The sequence below is a fragment of the Mycteria americana genome, chromosome 1 (genome assembly GCF_035582795.1).
Source record: "Mycteria americana isolate JAX WOST 10 ecotype Jacksonville Zoo and Gardens chromosome 1, USCA_MyAme_1.0, whole genome shotgun sequence".
Classification (NCBI taxonomy): domain Eukaryota; kingdom Metazoa; phylum Chordata; class Aves; order Ciconiiformes; family Ciconiidae; genus Mycteria; species Mycteria americana.
In genome coordinates, this window is record NC_134365.1 from 87,699,768 (window position 1) to 87,718,264 (window position 18,497).

The 18,497-nt window shown below is 39.9% G+C and overlaps 1 protein-coding gene across 2 annotated transcripts in view; it reads left to right on the forward strand.

Annotated features, from left to right (window-relative positions):
* KPNA1 (karyopherin subunit alpha 1) overlaps positions 1 to 15,981 on the forward strand; it is a 57,794-nt gene extending 41,813 nt beyond the window's left edge. The window contains exons 12-15 of one of the 2 annotated variants that reach the window (XM_075511482.1): positions 7,423 to 7,550; positions 8,226 to 8,404; positions 9,856 to 9,974; positions 12,510 to 15,981. In XM_075511482.1, coding sequence (XP_075367597.1) covers positions 7,423 to 7,550; positions 8,226 to 8,404; positions 9,856 to 9,974; positions 12,510 to 12,587 — 504 coding nt within the window. In that variant the 3' untranslated portion in view covers positions 12,588 to 15,981. Of the gene's footprint in view, positions 1 to 7,422; positions 7,551 to 8,225; positions 8,405 to 9,855; positions 12,168 to 12,509 lie in introns of those variants that run through there. The other variant, XM_075511488.1, reaches the window with a different exon arrangement.
* The last annotated feature ends 2,516 nt before the right edge of the window (positions 15,982 to 18,497 follow it).

Sequence of the window (18,497 nt, forward strand, 5' to 3'; positions counted from 1 at the left end):
TTTCTTTTGTAGCTAATATTAAAGCACAGGAGGTTTGGGTTTTTTTCCTCACTAAAGGTGAAAGTGAAAGCCTTTCAGAGTGTGTTATCGACAGTGCCTAGGCAACAGAAAAGTGTGGTGGAATACAGCAGTCTTTCCCCTCTTTATTTCTGTGCTTTTAAGGTTTGGGTTGGATGTGTATATCCTGATGCAGTCATGATTGTCACTAAGTATAGTTTTTGTTTGTTAATTTCCTAGTTTGTATACAGCTTTGCTGTACTTCAGTGGATAGCTTCCCCAGTCAGGGAGAAGGGGAACTACATCTTCCTGGGAGTCAGAAGGAGAACTGCACAACTGAAGCTAAACCCTGACTGTCGACCCTTCTGAAGGGTATGAAAGGCTATCACATACCTCAGAAAATGTTCTGTGTCTAACTTCACAACCCGTTGAAAAGCTATGAAAGGCAATACATCAGACACAATCTTCCATATCTGACAGTGAAGACATCATAGGAGTTCTCTCCTGTTGACAGGTTAAGAAACTTACCACTTTTTTTCTCATATACCTGAAATTCTCACAAGAACATCTGGAACCCCTAGTATGGCTAGGCATGATAGCCAACAGGATCTGTGCCATGTTTTTTCCTCCTTTAGGGTTTCCTGTCCTTACAGAAATGTGACACGGGCAAGTGTAGTAAATGATACATTGCCTGTCAGGTTTTAAAAACTGTGGAATGAAATATATGTTTACAAATTGGAGTAAAGATACAAGCTAAGAATTGTCAAAGGCCCTTCTCCAAAAAGACCACAGTAACGCTGGGGACATTGAAAAGGAACGACATGATTCAGAGTTGTGGTTTACACAGGCAAACTGTGTATCAAATTATTTAAATATATAGTGTGTTTGGTTTACACCATATTTTGCAAAAGTGCTCTAAAATCTTCATGTGCTTGTGGTGGCAGGACTTCAAAAAGTGTCTCAATTAGGAGCAAAATATGGCATTGCGGACAAGGTCATATTTGTTTGAGGACCAGCAAAAGTCAAAGATTAATCATTTTCAGGTTTAAGTACAAAATCTGTTTTCAGGCTTTTACATGTGGTGAATCCCATACATCAATACCACATTGAGTGCAGCAGAGCTAGAGTGCCTTTAATTCCTTTATTCTGCCTGAAAACCTCAGCAGTGTATATTGCTATCTTTTTTTTTTTGTACGACAGACCCTAAAAGCTGGAGACACCTCAACAAGGTGCTGTTCGTTATAGTGCAGGTTCTTCCCGACAGCAGTAGCAACCTTGTATAAAGTGGCTAGAAGTTTGCTTTATACACAGTTTGGAGTATATGGGTGTAGGTGTCTATGTCAACAACATAAAAGTTCATTAGACCTGGGATCTGGAGTGCTTCCTTTCTGACTCTCTGATGGCAGTGGTTTTGTACTCGTGTCATCATGTTAAGTACCTTTGGCTTACAAATATTTGCTGTGTTACTTAAAAAGCAGTTGTAAATTGAATCAATAAACAAGGTAACTGGAACACAAGCAACTGAGAAGCCTCTATGAACTGAAGTTTCCAGCCAGGAGGAGGAGATCATAGCAGTAGGGCTATATTCACAGCTGCCAGCTAGGGTGGTGACTGTAATCTTGATTTGTTAAAGGTAATGAGGGAGCTTGAAAGGAGCCGGAAAACAGTCATGCTGTAAGACTTGGTTGCTTTCACATTTCTGTGATGAATCATGTGTAGACACATGATGCCAACACTTGCATACTAAATGCATATGTGTATTTTTGCATACCATAAGTGATTTATTTGTGGGAACCCAAAGGAGGAGAAGCAAATTCGCTTGGTATTGACAAGCTCAAAATACTAATCCAATGTACTACTGTTGAAGACCTGCTCCCTAACAATGACTACGATGTATTTAGATTCAACATCCATGCAGACACAATAAAACTCTAAAAATTCACTTTTATCTAGTTTCACTCTTTAAAAGTCAAATACTATAAAGTGAAGAAGCTTGATTCAAATAAATAAGAAGGATATAGAATGTTTCCAAGAGACAGGCAACCCTCTTGGATGGCCAGCGCACAGGGATACCATCTATTTTAAAAAAAAAAAAAGTTAAAAAACTAAACACAAAAAAGTTGACACCTCAAAAGTGAGAGCCAGATTTGCTGAAGGACTGAGCATTACAATTCAGTTCAATTTCAAAGTAAATTTGAAAATTTGGATTTCAATTAAAATTAAATTTCAGTTTTCTGAAAGACTTGCAGTTACATGTCAAGATGGAGTTCAGTTCCAACAAATGCAGTTTTGTGAGGATGCAGTTGGGCAAAAATTTCAGTGTTAGTTTAATGTATTAAAGGATGGGCTCTGGATTACCTATTATGCAGAAAAGAACTTTGAAGATACTACCTTAGGTCCTAGTAGTGGCAACCTAAAACCAATGTGAATATTAGAAATCATCAGGAAAGGGATAAAAAACCAAAAGGGGAATCTTTATTCTTGTTCTAGCATAAATCTTCAATGTTGCTCTGTATATAGATCTATCTTCAGAGGATAGGGTAGGAGTGGGTGGTAAGGAGGGACCATAAAATGTCATCTGGATTCCGTATGAGGAAGAACTTCATAGACTATGAGACAAGTGAAGACAGATGTGGCAGAAAGCTGTAGAAACATGAGTGGCATCTGAGAAGGTGAACAAGGAATGATTGTGCTTTGGTTTTGAGCAAGAGCCTTGAAGGAAGAGGCACCAGAAATTACTAGGTGCTGCATTTAGGACAAACGAGAACATACCTTCTCATACAGGTGTAGTCAAACTGGAACTCATTGCTGCAACTGTGAATACTTAAAAAGGAGAAAAAGAAAAATAAAGAAGACTAGAGTTTACACTTCCCTGTGCATCCGATGCTGATTGCTGTTGGAAGCAAGATGTTAGTATGTTTTGTTCTTACATGCAAACACAAGAGTAATTTGGATTGGAAAAATCCATATGAAACAATACAGGTTTTGGAGTGTTTCTTTAAGTTTTGATTACCCTGTTGGCCTGCTGTTATACTGCTTGAAAAATTCTGGTCACATTTAGAGGGCATAGATAAATGCAAGCGTTGCAATGCATCACCAGCTCAGAAAGAATGCTTAAACATCCTTTACTTTATGGCACGTATGAGGCAGTTGCCCACCATTTTCATGAATAGCCAAGGCACTTTGTTTTTCAAGGAATAGCGGAACATTTGAACAGGTGACAAAGAGCAAGATCTGCAGTAGTTTGTACATCAGTCCTTAGTTTACAACTTGATTTTTTTCATTTCTTTTTTATTTCTTTCACGTTTTTAAAGTTCTTGTTGAACTGAAACCCCTTAATTAAGGGGTTTCATTTTGTTTGAAAGCTATGCTTATCTTGAGCATTTTTATATGCACTACATTACTTTAGTCTTTAACCCACTTCCACGTCAGGCATGCAGAGTATAGTAATGCTAAAAAGTAAAGTAATTTGAATTAACTCTTTCTAAATCCTCAGAAGTTTTAGGTACCTTATCCTGCCACAGCCCTTTAGGGTTTTGCTCTGCCTGAGGTTTGCTTTTCTTCAAGAAAAAAACAAAAACAAGTTGTATTTTAGTAGTTTACTATTTTATCACTTAGAAGGAATTTAATTGAAAGGGAAAGATGATGTTTCCACAATGACTGTTATTCCCATGTAAAATGTCATAGAGCTAGGAATCCTTGGGCATTCTAGTTTGTTTTCAAGAGTAACTGCTGCGGGCAAGGCTGCAAGACATGGGGTGTAAATAATAGATTCTGCTAGCACTTTCTCTGTATTAATTCTTTATTGTTTCCACCCTTGTTGAGTTTAACTGGACTTCTGAAATCTAGTGAAGATACTAAGGTTAAAGGAAACTATTTTCTGACCTAGTTAATGTATTATTTAAAAAAATCTAAGCTCTGAGAGTTTCAACTGTCAACAGACTGCTAGTTGAAAAACTTTGCAGTATTACAGAGGGACAGTTCAGTACCTTTAACTGGGACTCGTGCTAGGGTGAGATGGTGACAACACTTACATTGCATGTCAAGCAGTAGGAAACAAAAATATAGTGACTAATAATCTGCTTCTCTCTTGAGCCAGGCTCTTTCAGTGAAGTGCTTTATGAGAGGCTGCAATTCATCATGGTGTTTTAATCTGTTCTGCTTGGGTAAAGATAGCCAACTTCACTGTAGAGAAGAAAGTAAACAAGGTGGCCATAGCCTTTTATACAATAGAATAAGAAATAGAAAGAAACAGAAATAGAAATAAGGAGAATTAGAAATAAGAGCACTCACCCAAGAGATGCGAGGTCTGGATTCAATTCCTTCTGAAAAGGTTCAAATGCACATTTCTCCATTCTGAGAAGAGTAATTTTACCCACCAGACTTTGCATTGAAGCAGAGTTCAAAATGGGTTGAGCCAGAAGGAAAACAATAACAATCTTTTGTTATTTTCCTGCTTCCTGCCCTGCCATTACTAGTTCCTTGTGTTCTGGAATTCTACTATTTTACAAGTTTAAATTGAAACATATTAAGGTAACTTTTTTTTTTTTTTTGCATTAAGAAGCCTCGAAGTATGTTACTGCCTGTCAGCTAAGAAGTGCTGGCTTAGTTGCATGCTATCATGCCCTGATTTTAGTACTTACTAAAGAAGTTGGTTTTAAGAAGATATTTTCTGAGGAAATAAATCTCATGTAAAAGTTTTCTTTTGGGGAGAGGATTTAAGAAGTGATAATGAGATTTTTGACTTGTTCTTCGCAGGAATAGTAAAGTACTAATGCCCTCACGTATCCTACCCTGGATCTATATCAGGCTCTTTTGGTAGAGAATACTTAACATCCCTTAACGCACTGTTCTTATAAGGGCTTCCACCTCAACAACACCCTTGTGTAGCACTACCTGGACTCACATAAAACGTAAGTGTAGACTGCCAAGTTCCTTTTCTCCTCTCCAGCTGATCAGGACTGAAGTTCACTAGTGAAAACACACATGCCCTCACTCTAGATCCACAAGCACGCATGCACACATTCACAGATCTCTTGAGTATCAGTGTGGAGTCTACCCATATACTGTCCATGCTTGGATCCTGAGCTCTCTTAACTCACTGTACTTGTCTCCTACTCACGGGCTAGTCCAGCCTCATTCTCACTAGCAAACAGATGCGCACATTTGTCTTGACCATCCCCACAATTGTAGATCCCTTGAATATCAGCACAGGCCCTCTGTCCATGCCTGGATCCTGGGCCTTCTACTTGCCACCTAGGCCAGCTTGAAGCTTGCCAGCAAATTATGTATACCGTGCTCCTCCACTCCCACCACCACATTTGGGGAAAATGTAAATCCCCCCACCCCATGGAGTTGGTGCCCAGGCACATGGGTCCTGTGACCTGCAGTCCCACTCCAGCTGAGGTGCTGAGACCCTCACTCAGCTTCACCCCACTCCCTTGAGTAGCTGGCATCCAGGCACATGGGCACTACGGACTGTGAACGTGCCCCAGGGCTGCTGCTGTGCCCCTCACCTGCTCCAGTTGCAGGAGCCCCTTCACCCAAGGTCTGACACCAGTTGCTGGCCCTGAATTCACCCTTTCTGGGCACCCCAGAAACACACTCCCTAGTCCATGGCCCCTCCAGCTACTGATGCTGAGACCCCCACCTGCTCCAGTTGCTGGCCCCACAGATACAGAGGTTTCTCCTGAGGTCTGAGTTAGTTCCTGGCCCAAATTTACTCACACTGGTTTCAGTTGCTAGCACCTAATCTTTACAGCACTCACACGGGCTAGAGAGGGAGGTTACGTGGTAAGATAGTTAAGAAAAGATTCGTTATTAAGTTTTGCAGAGTCCCACTTGTCCCTGTGTTATCAGTTACGAAGTCCAGGCTGGCTCTCTGCAAAGTCGTGCCTGTAGTTTCTTAATGGCCCATTAATTAGTGACTGGAGACTTTCCCTCTTTGTGATCGTCTCTCTTATCCCTTGTCTATCAGGTTTGTGTCACCGTGTGTTTTATTGATTATTTCCTGTTATTTGTATCTCCCTTTGAGCTGAAAAGGTCATCGATCTGATAACCTTAATGAAGCAGATGCTCTTGCGTTCCATGTACCCTTACAGTGTGTTGCTTTTGTGTATTTTTAAAAATTAAATGTTTTTTCCTAGTAAAATATGTCGGGGGGAAAATGCATCCTGTTTTTTGAAGACATGTTCTTTTATCTTTTGTCCTTTTTTTAAATAGCTGGCTCCTGTTTATGACCTACCACTTCCAGCATTCATGTTCAAAAATTTCAGTTAAGGACTTTTTGCCAAATATTCTTTGCAAAGTACAAATCTAATATAGCATGGCATGATGGAAGTGTAAGTGGTTTTCCTTGAGGGCCACAGATTGCTGTACTAGAAGTGCAGATTCTGTGGTAAAGGAGGCAGTGTTTGTGACACTTTCGATACAACTGATACGTGGTATGGATTTACAAAGTAGATGCAGCGTGCCTTCCCAGACAAACAGGAAGGGTAAAAGAAATATCAAACAGTTGTGGTTTTGTTTTTTGTTTGTTTGGTTTTTTTTTTTTTTCACAGGGTAACCATCCACACCGTGAACTGACTATAGCTTTTTGCTGTATGTAATCTGTTAGTTTTCTTGTATGGAGCTCCTTGAGAAGGATCTCTCTGGCTTTCTTTGAATTTGCCTTTACCAGTTCTGTGATGACTTATATTTGTAAAACAGTAGTTTAAAAATGTAATCCTAAACTCTTGCTGCTTTGAATGATCCTTTTGAAAGTGTTTCAGATCCTTGTCATACACGTCTAACTAAACTGGTTTCATTTGTGTCTTATTGCAAAAGGCTCTTACCAGAGGAAGTTACTGGAAACTTTGAGCTGCTGACTAAATACTCATTTGACTTACATAAGTTTGGTGAGCTAAGCAGTTAACCATGCTACTGAGCCATCTGTTGCTTTGTCTTTTCACCAGGAAAGAATATATTGGTGCTTGCTTGTTTTGAGGAGTTCTTACAATACATTCTCTTTTTTGCTCTGTTGTCTACCCAGTGGAAATGTCGTACGACATACAGGCTCAAGAAGTTTTTTTTCTCTGTTTAGGGGATCTTAATGACTTAGTGGTTTGCTGACTTAATAGCTGAGTGGTTCACTACCTGGAAAAATAAGGGAGGTATGGCATTCTTTTGCTGTCAAGGTATGACTAAGTAACACATTAGATATGGCAGTCACTTCCACCTGACCATGTTTTGAATTCTTTTGGGATAAGCACAGACCCCGGTGATATCTAGGGTTTGAATGTAAAGCTGAAAACTGATTTTTGCCCCTTGATAAGTTAACGTTTCCTTGTTTAATGTGTTGTGCTGAGCATAGACATTAACTAGCTCAGGACAAGGAAGTTATTTATAATTTTTATTGTAACCCTGACATGTTATTTCTTTTTGCAGACAGTTATAGATGCCCATATCTTTCCAGCTCTTATAAATATTTTGCAAACGGCTGAGTTTCGGACAAGGAAGGAAGCTGCTTGGGCAATCACGAATGCAACATCTGGAGGCTCTGCTGAACAGATCAAGTATGAAATAGTTCAAATATTTCGATGCAATTGAGTGAATTAGTGTTTGTGCAAGAAATCAAACTAATAACCTAGAAACTGGAAAGCCTCCAGTATGCTTCCAGTGTTTGTATCCAGAGAGACCACATCTTTGTATTGAGTTGTGAATAAGCCATTCATTCCTTTAGGGAGAAATCACATAAGTATTTCAGCTGTAATACTTATTTCATTAATTGAACTATTGCTCTTATGTGAAAAAACTAAGTGCAACTTTTAAACTCATTTCTTAGTGGTCATTGCAGAGTGTAACAAAGTGCATTAGCAGTCTGGAGAGGAATAGCTCAGCCCCTCAGACAAGGGCATTGTGTGCATTGTTTTTCCTGTTTAACTTATACCAGTACGTTATGCTTATATGCAATTTTGTATAAAATAAAATCATAAAATTATAAATTAATTAATATAGTTTATATTAATATAAAATAGTTATAAGTTATAGTTACAGAATTATAAATGTATGTTACAAAATTAAGTTATTATTTCATATCTGCAGATGTATATAATTTCTCCAGTTTCTCCAATCAAGTTGATACTTTATCTGATTGTTTTGGTTCTTAAACCTTCATGCTAAGTACTTGAATGTCTACACTGGTTATAATTTTGCAGACAATTTACTGGGCTCCATGTGGTGTTTTTCAGGTATTTAGTAGAACTGGGATGCATCAAACCACTCTGCGACCTCCTTACAGTGATGGACTCAAAGATTGTGCAAGTAGCACTGAATGGGCTGGAGAACATCCTGAGGCTTGGAGAGCAGGAATCCAAACGCAGTGGCACTGGCATTAATCCTTACTGCGCTCTTATTGAAGAAGCATATGGTACGAACAAAACATCTGTGGAAGTCAGGAGTTAAAGCAATGATCACAAACCCATTAGAGTTTACTGTCAGTAGACCAAATTCTCTTAATTTCCTCATCACTATTATATCTGAAAATTAACTGTTCTTTGACAAGTCTCCACTTACCAATGTACTCCATACTTGCGTAACGTTTGTATGTAGACTGGAGACAATGTGTGCAGATCTTCTTTTCTTAATTTCTTTTGATCCTGAGGGGTACTTCTGGGTGTCATTCAGCCTCAGTATCTTCCCTCCACAGCAGATAAAAGTTCAGGCACACTGCTCTCTCGCTCAGGTTTCAAACCTTTCCTTTCCCTCTCTGCCGCTCTGTAGAATTATGGCAGCAGCAGCAACTTCCTTGTTTGCCTTTGTTGTGCTGACGTTCTGACATGTACTAGCATCATTTCATCCTAGTTCTGAGCTACTGCTACCCTTAAGGTTAGTTTCCTTGTTGACTGGCAAGTGCTTACTAAGAAAAATAAAAATGGGTTATCAAGAGCAGTATAGAAGAGGATAGTATCATTGAACACGGTTTCTTGAACCGTGGTTCCCTTCGTGGTTACCTTGACTTCCAGGGAAGAGTTATATGAGAATAGGATTTTTTTCTTGCCTTGTTCTAGGTTTTAACTTCCCTTTTCATGTCAGTGTTGCAGAAATGTCTATAGAGTATCAGAGAATTGTTTTCTCTAGTCTTCATACATAGTAAAAGGAGCAGACAAGAAAGCCACTACAATTCCCAATATTAGGGATTTACTAGAGTGGCTCTAAACTATCAAGATAGTTTAGCTTGCTGTATTATTTTCATTTGTTTCTGACTACAGGGCCTGAGTTTGCCCACCTGCATAATGTCTGCCCAAAAACTGGTTGCATGAGTTTAACTGCATTGTATACACACATGATACACATTAGGTAATGGAGTCTCCATCCTTGGAAGTTTTGAAGACTTGGCTAGACACAACTGACCTAATCTGGTGTTCATGGTAGTGCTTGGCTGGGTTGCAGGTTGGAGTAGATGATTACCAGAAGTCTCTTCCAACTTGCAGTTACGTGATTCTGTAGTCATGGTCCTTGTAAACAAAGCACTGTGAATACACTTTCAGGAAACATGGTCCTAAAAGTCTCTTCAGAAAAAGTCTTTGAGACCTTTGTCTTTACACATTCAAGCTCATTGATTTCATTTTTTGAGTGAGAGCGTAGAGGCAGACATAAAGTATGAAACACGTCGCACAGTTATAGGGAACTCTGTAGTTCAACCTGTTTTTCCTTGGGTGTGGAGAGTACAAGTTGGGTAAGGGTCTCCATAGGGGGACCTGTTCTTTCTGAAGGTGGGAGAGAATTGTCATGGAACTTGATGTTCACAACAGACCAAAAATGATCACGGTCATATGCTTTCACCAAGCTGTAACTTTTATGTACTTCTTTTCTCTGCAGGCCTGGACAAGATTGAATTCCTGCAGAGCCATGAGAATCAAGAGATTTATCAGAAGGCCTTTGATCTGATTGAGCACTACTTTGGAACAGAGGATGAAGACAGCAGCATTGCCCCACAGGTGGATATCAGCCAGCAACAGTACATCTTCCAGCAGTGTGAGGCTCCCATGGAAGGCTTCCAGCTCTGAGGTGCCCCTGTGCTATGTGCTCTTCTACCTAGCCAATCCTGTTGTCGAGCCACAAGCCACCCGTGGAGTGATTCTTTCAATGTTTTCCATAAGCCTGTTTGCGCTCATTCGCTTGCCTTGTGCACATGCTCTTACATACGTCTGGAAAACTTTTGGCTCTCCATGGCAGGATGCCCCCTCCTTGGCAAGGGGTCGCCAGAATCACCCTTCTTCTCTAGATTCTGAACCTCTGCACTGTCATCTTGGTGGAGTTGAGGCACCTTTCTATACTTTGAGATATTCCCTGCTCCTATTACAGGAAAGTAATCCCTCCTCCAGTAGCCCCCACACTCCTGGCATCCAAGATAAGGCTGCCTTTCTCATGTATTTGCTGCAGTGTGTGCCTGCAGTCCAGGGAGGCATTCAGACTTTCTGAGAATGTAGCTGAATTCATTCCCCATACTCTTCCCTGGATGCCTCTTTGGATGGCTGTGAGATGCATTAAATCTTCACATGCAATGTATCTACTTTGCTGTATGTGCCAGCTGGGGTTATTGGCATATAGAACATGTTACAAATAATGGAATAAGTTCTCTATCCCCTGCAACAACAGGCTGCAATGGACATGTTTTCTGGTTCTTAAGAATACTGAACACATCTGGCCCCATCCCTTCTCAACACTGAGCTCCCAAGCTGGACTGGAGACCACTGTGGAGGTTTGTATACCTTCCCAGTCTTTTCTCTCCATCCACAAAAAAAGAGCCCTTGAATAGGTCACTCTTACCACCTCCCCAGAAATTACTTTCCAAACCAGCTTCTAGAATGGAGAAACTACCCCCACTTCTGCTTGCCAGCACAGTATGATCCAGCTGGGCCTTCCTTAAAAATCAAGCCCTTCCTGACTTCATGCTCCAGAGTCTGGTCCTTGATATTATAGTTATGGCTGAAAAATTCCTGTCTGCCTCTTTACATTTTTACACAGCGTGACTTGAACAGATTTATCTTCTGAAAAATTACCTTCTGAATGCAGAAATCTTAATTTGTAAAACTTAGCACAAGGAGCGTTAGATCTCCTTTTCATTTTCACAAGACAAGAGCTTCCTCTCCAGTTCACCTGATAAAATAGAGTCCTTCTGGTCAAGCCCCTTATTTAACAACTAAAATGACACTACATTCAAAGGATAGTAATATGACACCTGGATCCACCTGGCCCTTTCATTTCATTTTTTCCTTTTGCTGTTTATGGGACTTCGGGTGAATTAGCATGGAAGGCATGGTTCCTACAGGTGACACCTATAAGGCATCGCTGACTGCATGACAGCTGTCATCCGCAGCTGTAGACTGCCCTTCTGCTAGCAGCATGTTCTTGGCTCTGCAACCTGCTTGGATCACAGACATCTGATGCGAAGGCCAGCCACTCCTCACTGAGTTCAGCTGACGTTGACACCAAACTCTTCACACAACTGGGGAGATGTCATGTGATTGAAAGTAGCAGTTCCATTTCTGTAAATGCAATGGATTCTCCAGGCCATCTGCTTCCCTCTGCCATTGTATGTTCTTTCAAGTCATTTTGGATGCTCAGAACACACATTTATCCAGGGTAAACATTTCAAAATTGCCACTGACAACTGCAGCGTCATGTACCTGTGGTAAATGTTAGTGGCTGAACTGTCTGCAAGATCCTCCGTACAACTCCTCTCAGTGACAAGCCACTGCAAAAGCAAAAACAGCCCATTGGATACAGAATGATAAAAATATAGAAATCACTTGTCAAACTGCTGAAAGAAGCTAGGCAAAGGCCTGAACATCAGCTCTGTGTGACCATTATTTAAATACAGTCTTCAGTTCTGTCTGTGCTTCAGGATGGAGTCTCTGACCTGTGTGGCCACTGCAGAAGCCACCTGCTGCCTCCCTAGCTAAGCCAGTTGGCCTCCACCTTCCCTCTCCCAGTTATTTTCTCTAGTGCTGCTTTGTGCTGAAGGAACATTTAGTTTACTGCACTTGATCTGTAAATGGACTTTGATTCTTTGTAATTTTAGGGGGTTATATTTGGTGGTTAATTTAAAAAAAGCAAAAAACCCCTCAATGTTGCCTTTACATCACACATAAATAACTGTGTTTCTCTTTTCTTGAAGGGTGATAGAAGCACTGATTAGTAGCAAAATCTTGTTTTAGCTTTTGGATTTTTTTGTGCTGGATTTTTTTACATGTAAATTTCCAATAACATGTCATTTCTATAAGATTTGTTTAAAATCATGTACCTCTTATTGGATGGTATAAAAATGCTACATATTTTGTAAACAAATCTGAGCAAAGTGTGTGTGCATATATTCTGTATATTCATATATGTATATTCTGTGTATATATACACTAGTGTGTATATATACATATATACACACACACACGTATATATATACACACATACATATGTGTGTATATATATACATATCTATATATCTATATATATGTAAGTGTTTTCTCTTCCAGGCTAGTGAAAACAACGTGGTGCATTGGCATTTCCCTCCCCTGCCCCCCAAGAAAATAATGACAATTGCCTCAAAATGAGTGAATTAAAAAAAGAGTCCATTTAAGCTGAATGGTGTGCCTTCCTGTGTAAGGAGCCTGGCCAGTGTTTGTTACTTTTTCTGTGGATATGTGAATTTGGAGCAGATAAGTATAAATCTTTAAACTTGGTATGTTTGTTTGAAGTGACAGGCCTGGTTGACACAGGTAATATTATTATCATATATACTTAGACTGTGTAAGGCATTTGACTGGTACTGCATAATATTTTGAGTGAAAACTAAAACAATACAAAAATCCACATGGCACACATTAAATAGATTAAAATGTGGCTAACTCATAGGTCTCAATTTGATTTTAAATGGTGCTTGATTGAGTGCATTTCCATCAGGATCTTCCAGCAACCAGTTCTTGGCCTTGCTTTGCTTAGCCTTATTAATAGGTTGAAAAGAAACAAAATCTACTTCTGACAAAGGCTGCAAATTGTATGAGTATGGAAGGGAGATCAGACTTGTGAATTATGAAAGGAACAGCTCACTGATACAGACTGATCAGAATTACTTGGTAAGCCAAGGGCAAGTAAACTATTTGCATTTTAATAGAACCAAATGTGTAGTGTAACATTACCCATCTAGTAACATTCAGGCCACAGGTGAAGGACTGTGTTTTGGAGGAAAAGTGTTGCTGAAAGAGTATGAGGATTATTATACGTTATCGCTTGAACACTGCTTCCTAACATGATTCTGTGTGGCTAGTGTAATGCTCACAGGTACAGAAAGAAATCTTTAGTAGAAGTGGAGAATTTATATTAACTTTGTATTTGGCATTGGTGAAACTCTTTTTTACAGGAACACTCTCGGTGTTGCTATCAGCAGTTAAAAAGGGATGCTAAAAAATTGGGAACAGCAATGACTGTAAAAAGGTTGCAAGTTCCATTCAGGTGAGAAACGAGGCACTTTTTTAGACTGACATGAGAGTAACAAGGGTTATGTCCCCTGCTAGAAACATTGAAACCAGTATTCTCTGCTTTCCTGGAGGATGTGCTGCTGCTCAAACAGGAACTATGTCAGAGAACACCTCTAGCTTCCACTTCTGTGAAGGTCACACTGTGTTTTGAACGATCTGTTCTTGTTTTGTCTGTAAGTAGGAGGCAGCATGGTCTCGTGTAGAGGATAGGCCAGGGAGCTGTTGGAGTTCTTGGGTTCTTCTCTTAGCTCTACCAGAAAAGTGATCTCATGTATTTGTTTCTGTCTGCTTGTGGAGATCCAATCTAAGCACCTTCCAAAAGCCCCACAAGCTGGTAAGATGAAAAGATTAATGAGAACCAGGAAACTCTGAGTTCTTCTTGCAGCACCACTAATGAGGTGAAACAACTACACTAAGGTTTTAACAATGTCTAATTTTAAACTGGGCATTAGAGAAAGGAAGATGCAGGACTACCAGGAATTGTTATCTAGCCATCCCGTCCACAGACCTGTAATGCGTTTTAAGTGTTGTGTATTTGTTGAGGTAGCAAACAGGAGTTATCATTCTTTCTGTTGGTAAAGTTCCTGGTGGCAGGAAACATGGTAGGCAGGGTCAGTCTCTTGGATTCAGAATGCAACAGATGATGGGGCAGAACGTTATTGAAAGCTCACTAACTAAGCCAAGACCAGTGCTTGGGGCTCCTGGCAAGTCAGCACACATGCAAACAATAATTTGAGGGAACTTCTGCCTAGAGACTTCAGCCAGTTCTTAAATTCCTGTGTTGGTTCCTTGATGCCAACCAACTGCTGGTGGTCAGAGTCCCTTCACTTAGTCTGAAGGGAAGGGAGGAAACCATTGACCCTGGAAAACCTACATGTTCTTGAACCTGCATTTTTGTAACTATCAGCACTGAGACTGTTAAGAACCAAATCCCACCACCCAGTCCTAAATGCGACAGTGCTCCTACTGATGCATCTCTTGTGCTTTCCGTGAGGATTTCCAGAACAGCTGTTTTACCTCTGTGCCAGCTTTAAGTAATTCCCCATGTCTTCCTGTATGATTTTTTTGCTTCTGGGATTGGCACAACATATCATTAGTACTTTCCCATGCCAATTTTAGCTAGTAGACGTGAAGGTCTTTCTTCAGATGCCTGAGTTAGTAGGAAAATAAACAAGACCTCTTTATGTACTGCTATGGCCATCTCCATGGGGTTTCTGCATGCTCTTTTGAGGCAGTGTTCCAAGTTGTCAGATTGATCATTGCATTGGGAAGTACCTCTTGCCTCTGGAACAGGTACAGTAATATGGCATATGGTGTATAGGACTGATAATTTGACTTTTTTGAATAAATGTGAATGGTGTTGCAGACCAAGCCAAAGCAGAGAAAGAAAATTAAAAACTGTTCTAAGAGCTTAGTGTGTTCTTCTCCATCAAGCACTGTTAAAAAGGTGTAGGGTAAAACTACGAGCTAATCAGGAGATAACGGGTGTATTAAGTTCTCCAGTCGGCTAGACTGGCTGCTTAGGCCAGAAATGTGTGCTGTTTTTTAACCACTGTCTGTTGTTAGAAGTGCTTTCTTGGAAGCCATCACACTGGGGCGGAATGACTGCACAGCTTGTTTGGTTACATCTCATCAAAACAAGTGGTACCCAGGAATGCAATTCATAAAAAGGTGGAATGCAGCAGTTATTTTTTAGCTCTTGAGGAAAGGACAAAGTACTAGAGAAGACTGCACTAGATATCTTATTGCTTCTCTTTTCCAGGTATAAAGACAAGATTTACCCTGCATTTTTTAGTAGGGCTTTTAAATTTTTTTCAGCAATAGCACTAATTTTTAGTAGTACAAGAAAAATAATCAGGGAAAAGTAAAAAAAAAAAAAAAAATAAAAAAAAATTCTGCCTCCCACTATCAGGAAGTTCACAAGCTAAGTCTGTCAAACACATTTACCTCTTCTGTTTGTGGTGTCCCCAGTGGCCAGTTAGCAGGCAGTCCTGGGAAGTAACACAGTTTCAGACAGTCCTGACAGTCCCAATCTACATTTCCTTCCAAACGAACTAAAAGGAGGAGGAAAAATACTGGCCTCCAGTTGCAACAGGGCTGTTCAGCATGAACAGTGTGTGACTCTTCTGGGATGAATGCCAGAAATAGGACTGTTGGGAGTTGCTCTTTGCAGGTACTACTGGGTCTGCTGCTTCTAAAACTTGAAGCAGAGGATCTTTAAGTGAGCTAGTATCAGGAAAGCACAGATGACAATTTAAAGGGGGGAAAATGCAAATCCAAATGGGGTTTGGAAAAAAGAGCTCAACAGCAGAGAGCAAGAATGCCTGACTAACTTTATCATACTCATGTGCCTCTAAATAGTAAATCTGATAGCATAGGTTGAAGCTGTTGCTCAGTATTCCTCAAAATACTCATCTCTCTTCCCTTGGCTTGGACATTCTCTCATCTCACTACCAGCTCTGGTGTAAAAACCATTGTTGTAAAAACCAACGGTAAAAACCGTTGTCATCTGCAACACTCTGGTTCTCTGGAATGCCATTTCACTATCACTTCCCCTTCTGTTTTTATCAAAAGAAGGCAGTTCTTCACAAAAAGTAATCCTTTACTTAAACAAATGCAGCCAGAATATATTGGACCTTGGACAGGTAAGCAGACTTTCTAATAACTTATCATTTTGATGATGTTAATGCAGGTCACACAATTATTCCTGACTCAAGGACTCCCCTAATAATTGTTCTCTCTTACACAAAGAGGAACATACAGAATATTTTAGGCAGCCTGTAACAATATAGAATGCATATAGCACCATTCTTCTTGAAGGGACCTGAAATAGTCAGTGATAGCAGATGACTGCCCAGCAAAGGTATTTTGTTCGTACAAGTATGGGTGTACAAGTGGAAACCCAATTGGCTGTCTTTTTTTGTCCCAGTTATCTTCTCGTAAGTGGTAAGAACGAGCATAAGACTGTGTAAAGGAGAGTGGTACCATGAATGCAGGTACAGCTCCTGCAGTCTTTTAAAAGATGCTTAGTCTTATGCATAGCACATGTGGGAAACAACTATTCTGTCTATACAGTTTGTTCACTTGTCCTGTTTCACTAACTGTGAAGACGACCATTTGGAGGAAAGGAGAGGTTGTTAGGAAAAGAAAATAGGTATTTCTGGTTTTAACGGTTACAGGATAATGTATTCATTCTTTCTTGAACATGAGAGTACAGAACTAACATAAAGGAAAGATGTGACTGAATCCTCCTTCCAGTGCTGAAAAGGACATCAGCTTTTCTTCCCCAGTCCTTGGTCTCTTCGTTTCCTCCTCTAAGGTTTAGCAGATGTACTCTGAGTAGCTTCCTCTCTCCATTGAGCTTTCTTCTCCAAGTTTTATGCTTGTATATCTCTTTTATGCTTATAAGAGATTCATGCCTTTTTACAGCCTACAACATAACGACAAAGCAAGAGCAGATATCACCTAAGGGACCAGAGATGAAACTTGAATCAGTAGTTTACAAAATAGCTGGCCTGTCCTTACCAAGGCAGAGTTCTGTCAGCTTTAACGCCAGGAAGAGAGAGGGTTAAAATAAAGCATCCATAGACTATGTTGGCTTAATCTCATTACTCCTCTGGGAATAAATTAAACCTTTTCGTTAGGGCATTAGCAGATATAGTCTGTGCTTCTGGTCAGTATTTAATACTAATCTCTGGTCTTCAGAAGTCAGAGGTACGGGAAACAAATCAGAAGTTAAACATAATAGATTCCAGCTGCTGTGAAAACAAGGGTCCCAAAGCAGCTGTCCTCCTCTCTTTCCCGTGTTTGTATTTATACTACTCCAATGTAAGAGGAAAATGCTCTGGGAAATGTCAGTGTTTGATCTCTTCTGCTAAAGCCAGGGAAAGAACTTTCCCGTGTTTTGTTTCAGAGTGCTGCATCCTTTTCATTTTGATAGGGGAATGCTGACAAGCAGAAATGTCACTTGACCCTTCAGTAGTTCACAGTGCTGGGGTTGAGACTCTGTTACTAGTTTTAAGGTTTCTCTAGAGTACTTAGTATTCTAAGTATCTCTAGAATACTTAGTATAGAAACAAGATCTGAACATTGTCATCAGAAGAACTGCTTCAGAGAAAGGCAGCATACAAATAAGGTTCTGCCCATGTAGATGCTTTAAGCTCAGGGTTTTCTGCTTCCAGTCATCCTTAAAAGAATGTAGTGGACTGTGTTTCCAATACCACCATGCTTTTTATGAAAATCAACATGACAATAAGCTGCACAGATTATATTCACATTCCTTGACTTTGAGACTAATGCTGCTAAGAGGCTTTAGCTTGGCTTCAGTACACGAGAAATACTCCTTGCTTCTTTGCAGAAATACCACAAAGTTAATAGTTCACCAACTATGTTAAAAAACACATAAAATTAAGGCATGACTAGCCTTTGCTGCACTTGGAATCTTAAAACTTTACACTTCCTCACTTCATATGATGCAAATTAAGCCATAGACCTAGTCATATGCTGAACTTCTTTGATACCTTGCCAAATTCTATGCAAGTGAAGGATAATCTACAGGACTTGGGAGCTTTTCTATGACATAGTTTTTCGATTCAACAAACAATAATAATTTGAGAAAAGTTGTTCCATCTGCACTAAAGGACGACTATTTTCTAATGCAATTAAAAGAGCACAGAATTATTACTGACCATCTCCCCACTGTTTAAAAGACTTTGATAATTCTCAAGGCTGTTTGTGGAGAAACATACTCATTTGCTATTTCCATTTTATTGATTCTATGAGTGTTGCAGCATGTAGAGAGGCATTTATAATAGGTCCATATAGTGAACTGTATGGACCCCAAGGAGCATTTACGTGCCTGCCAGATCCTCATGATGGAAGGTGCTCCTTCCTTTCAAACTCTCACAGTCCATCAGCAAAATTAAAAAGTTAAAACAGCGCAAGCTAAAATTAAGTATTCCACTGAGAAAACAAGACTGTTTTTTA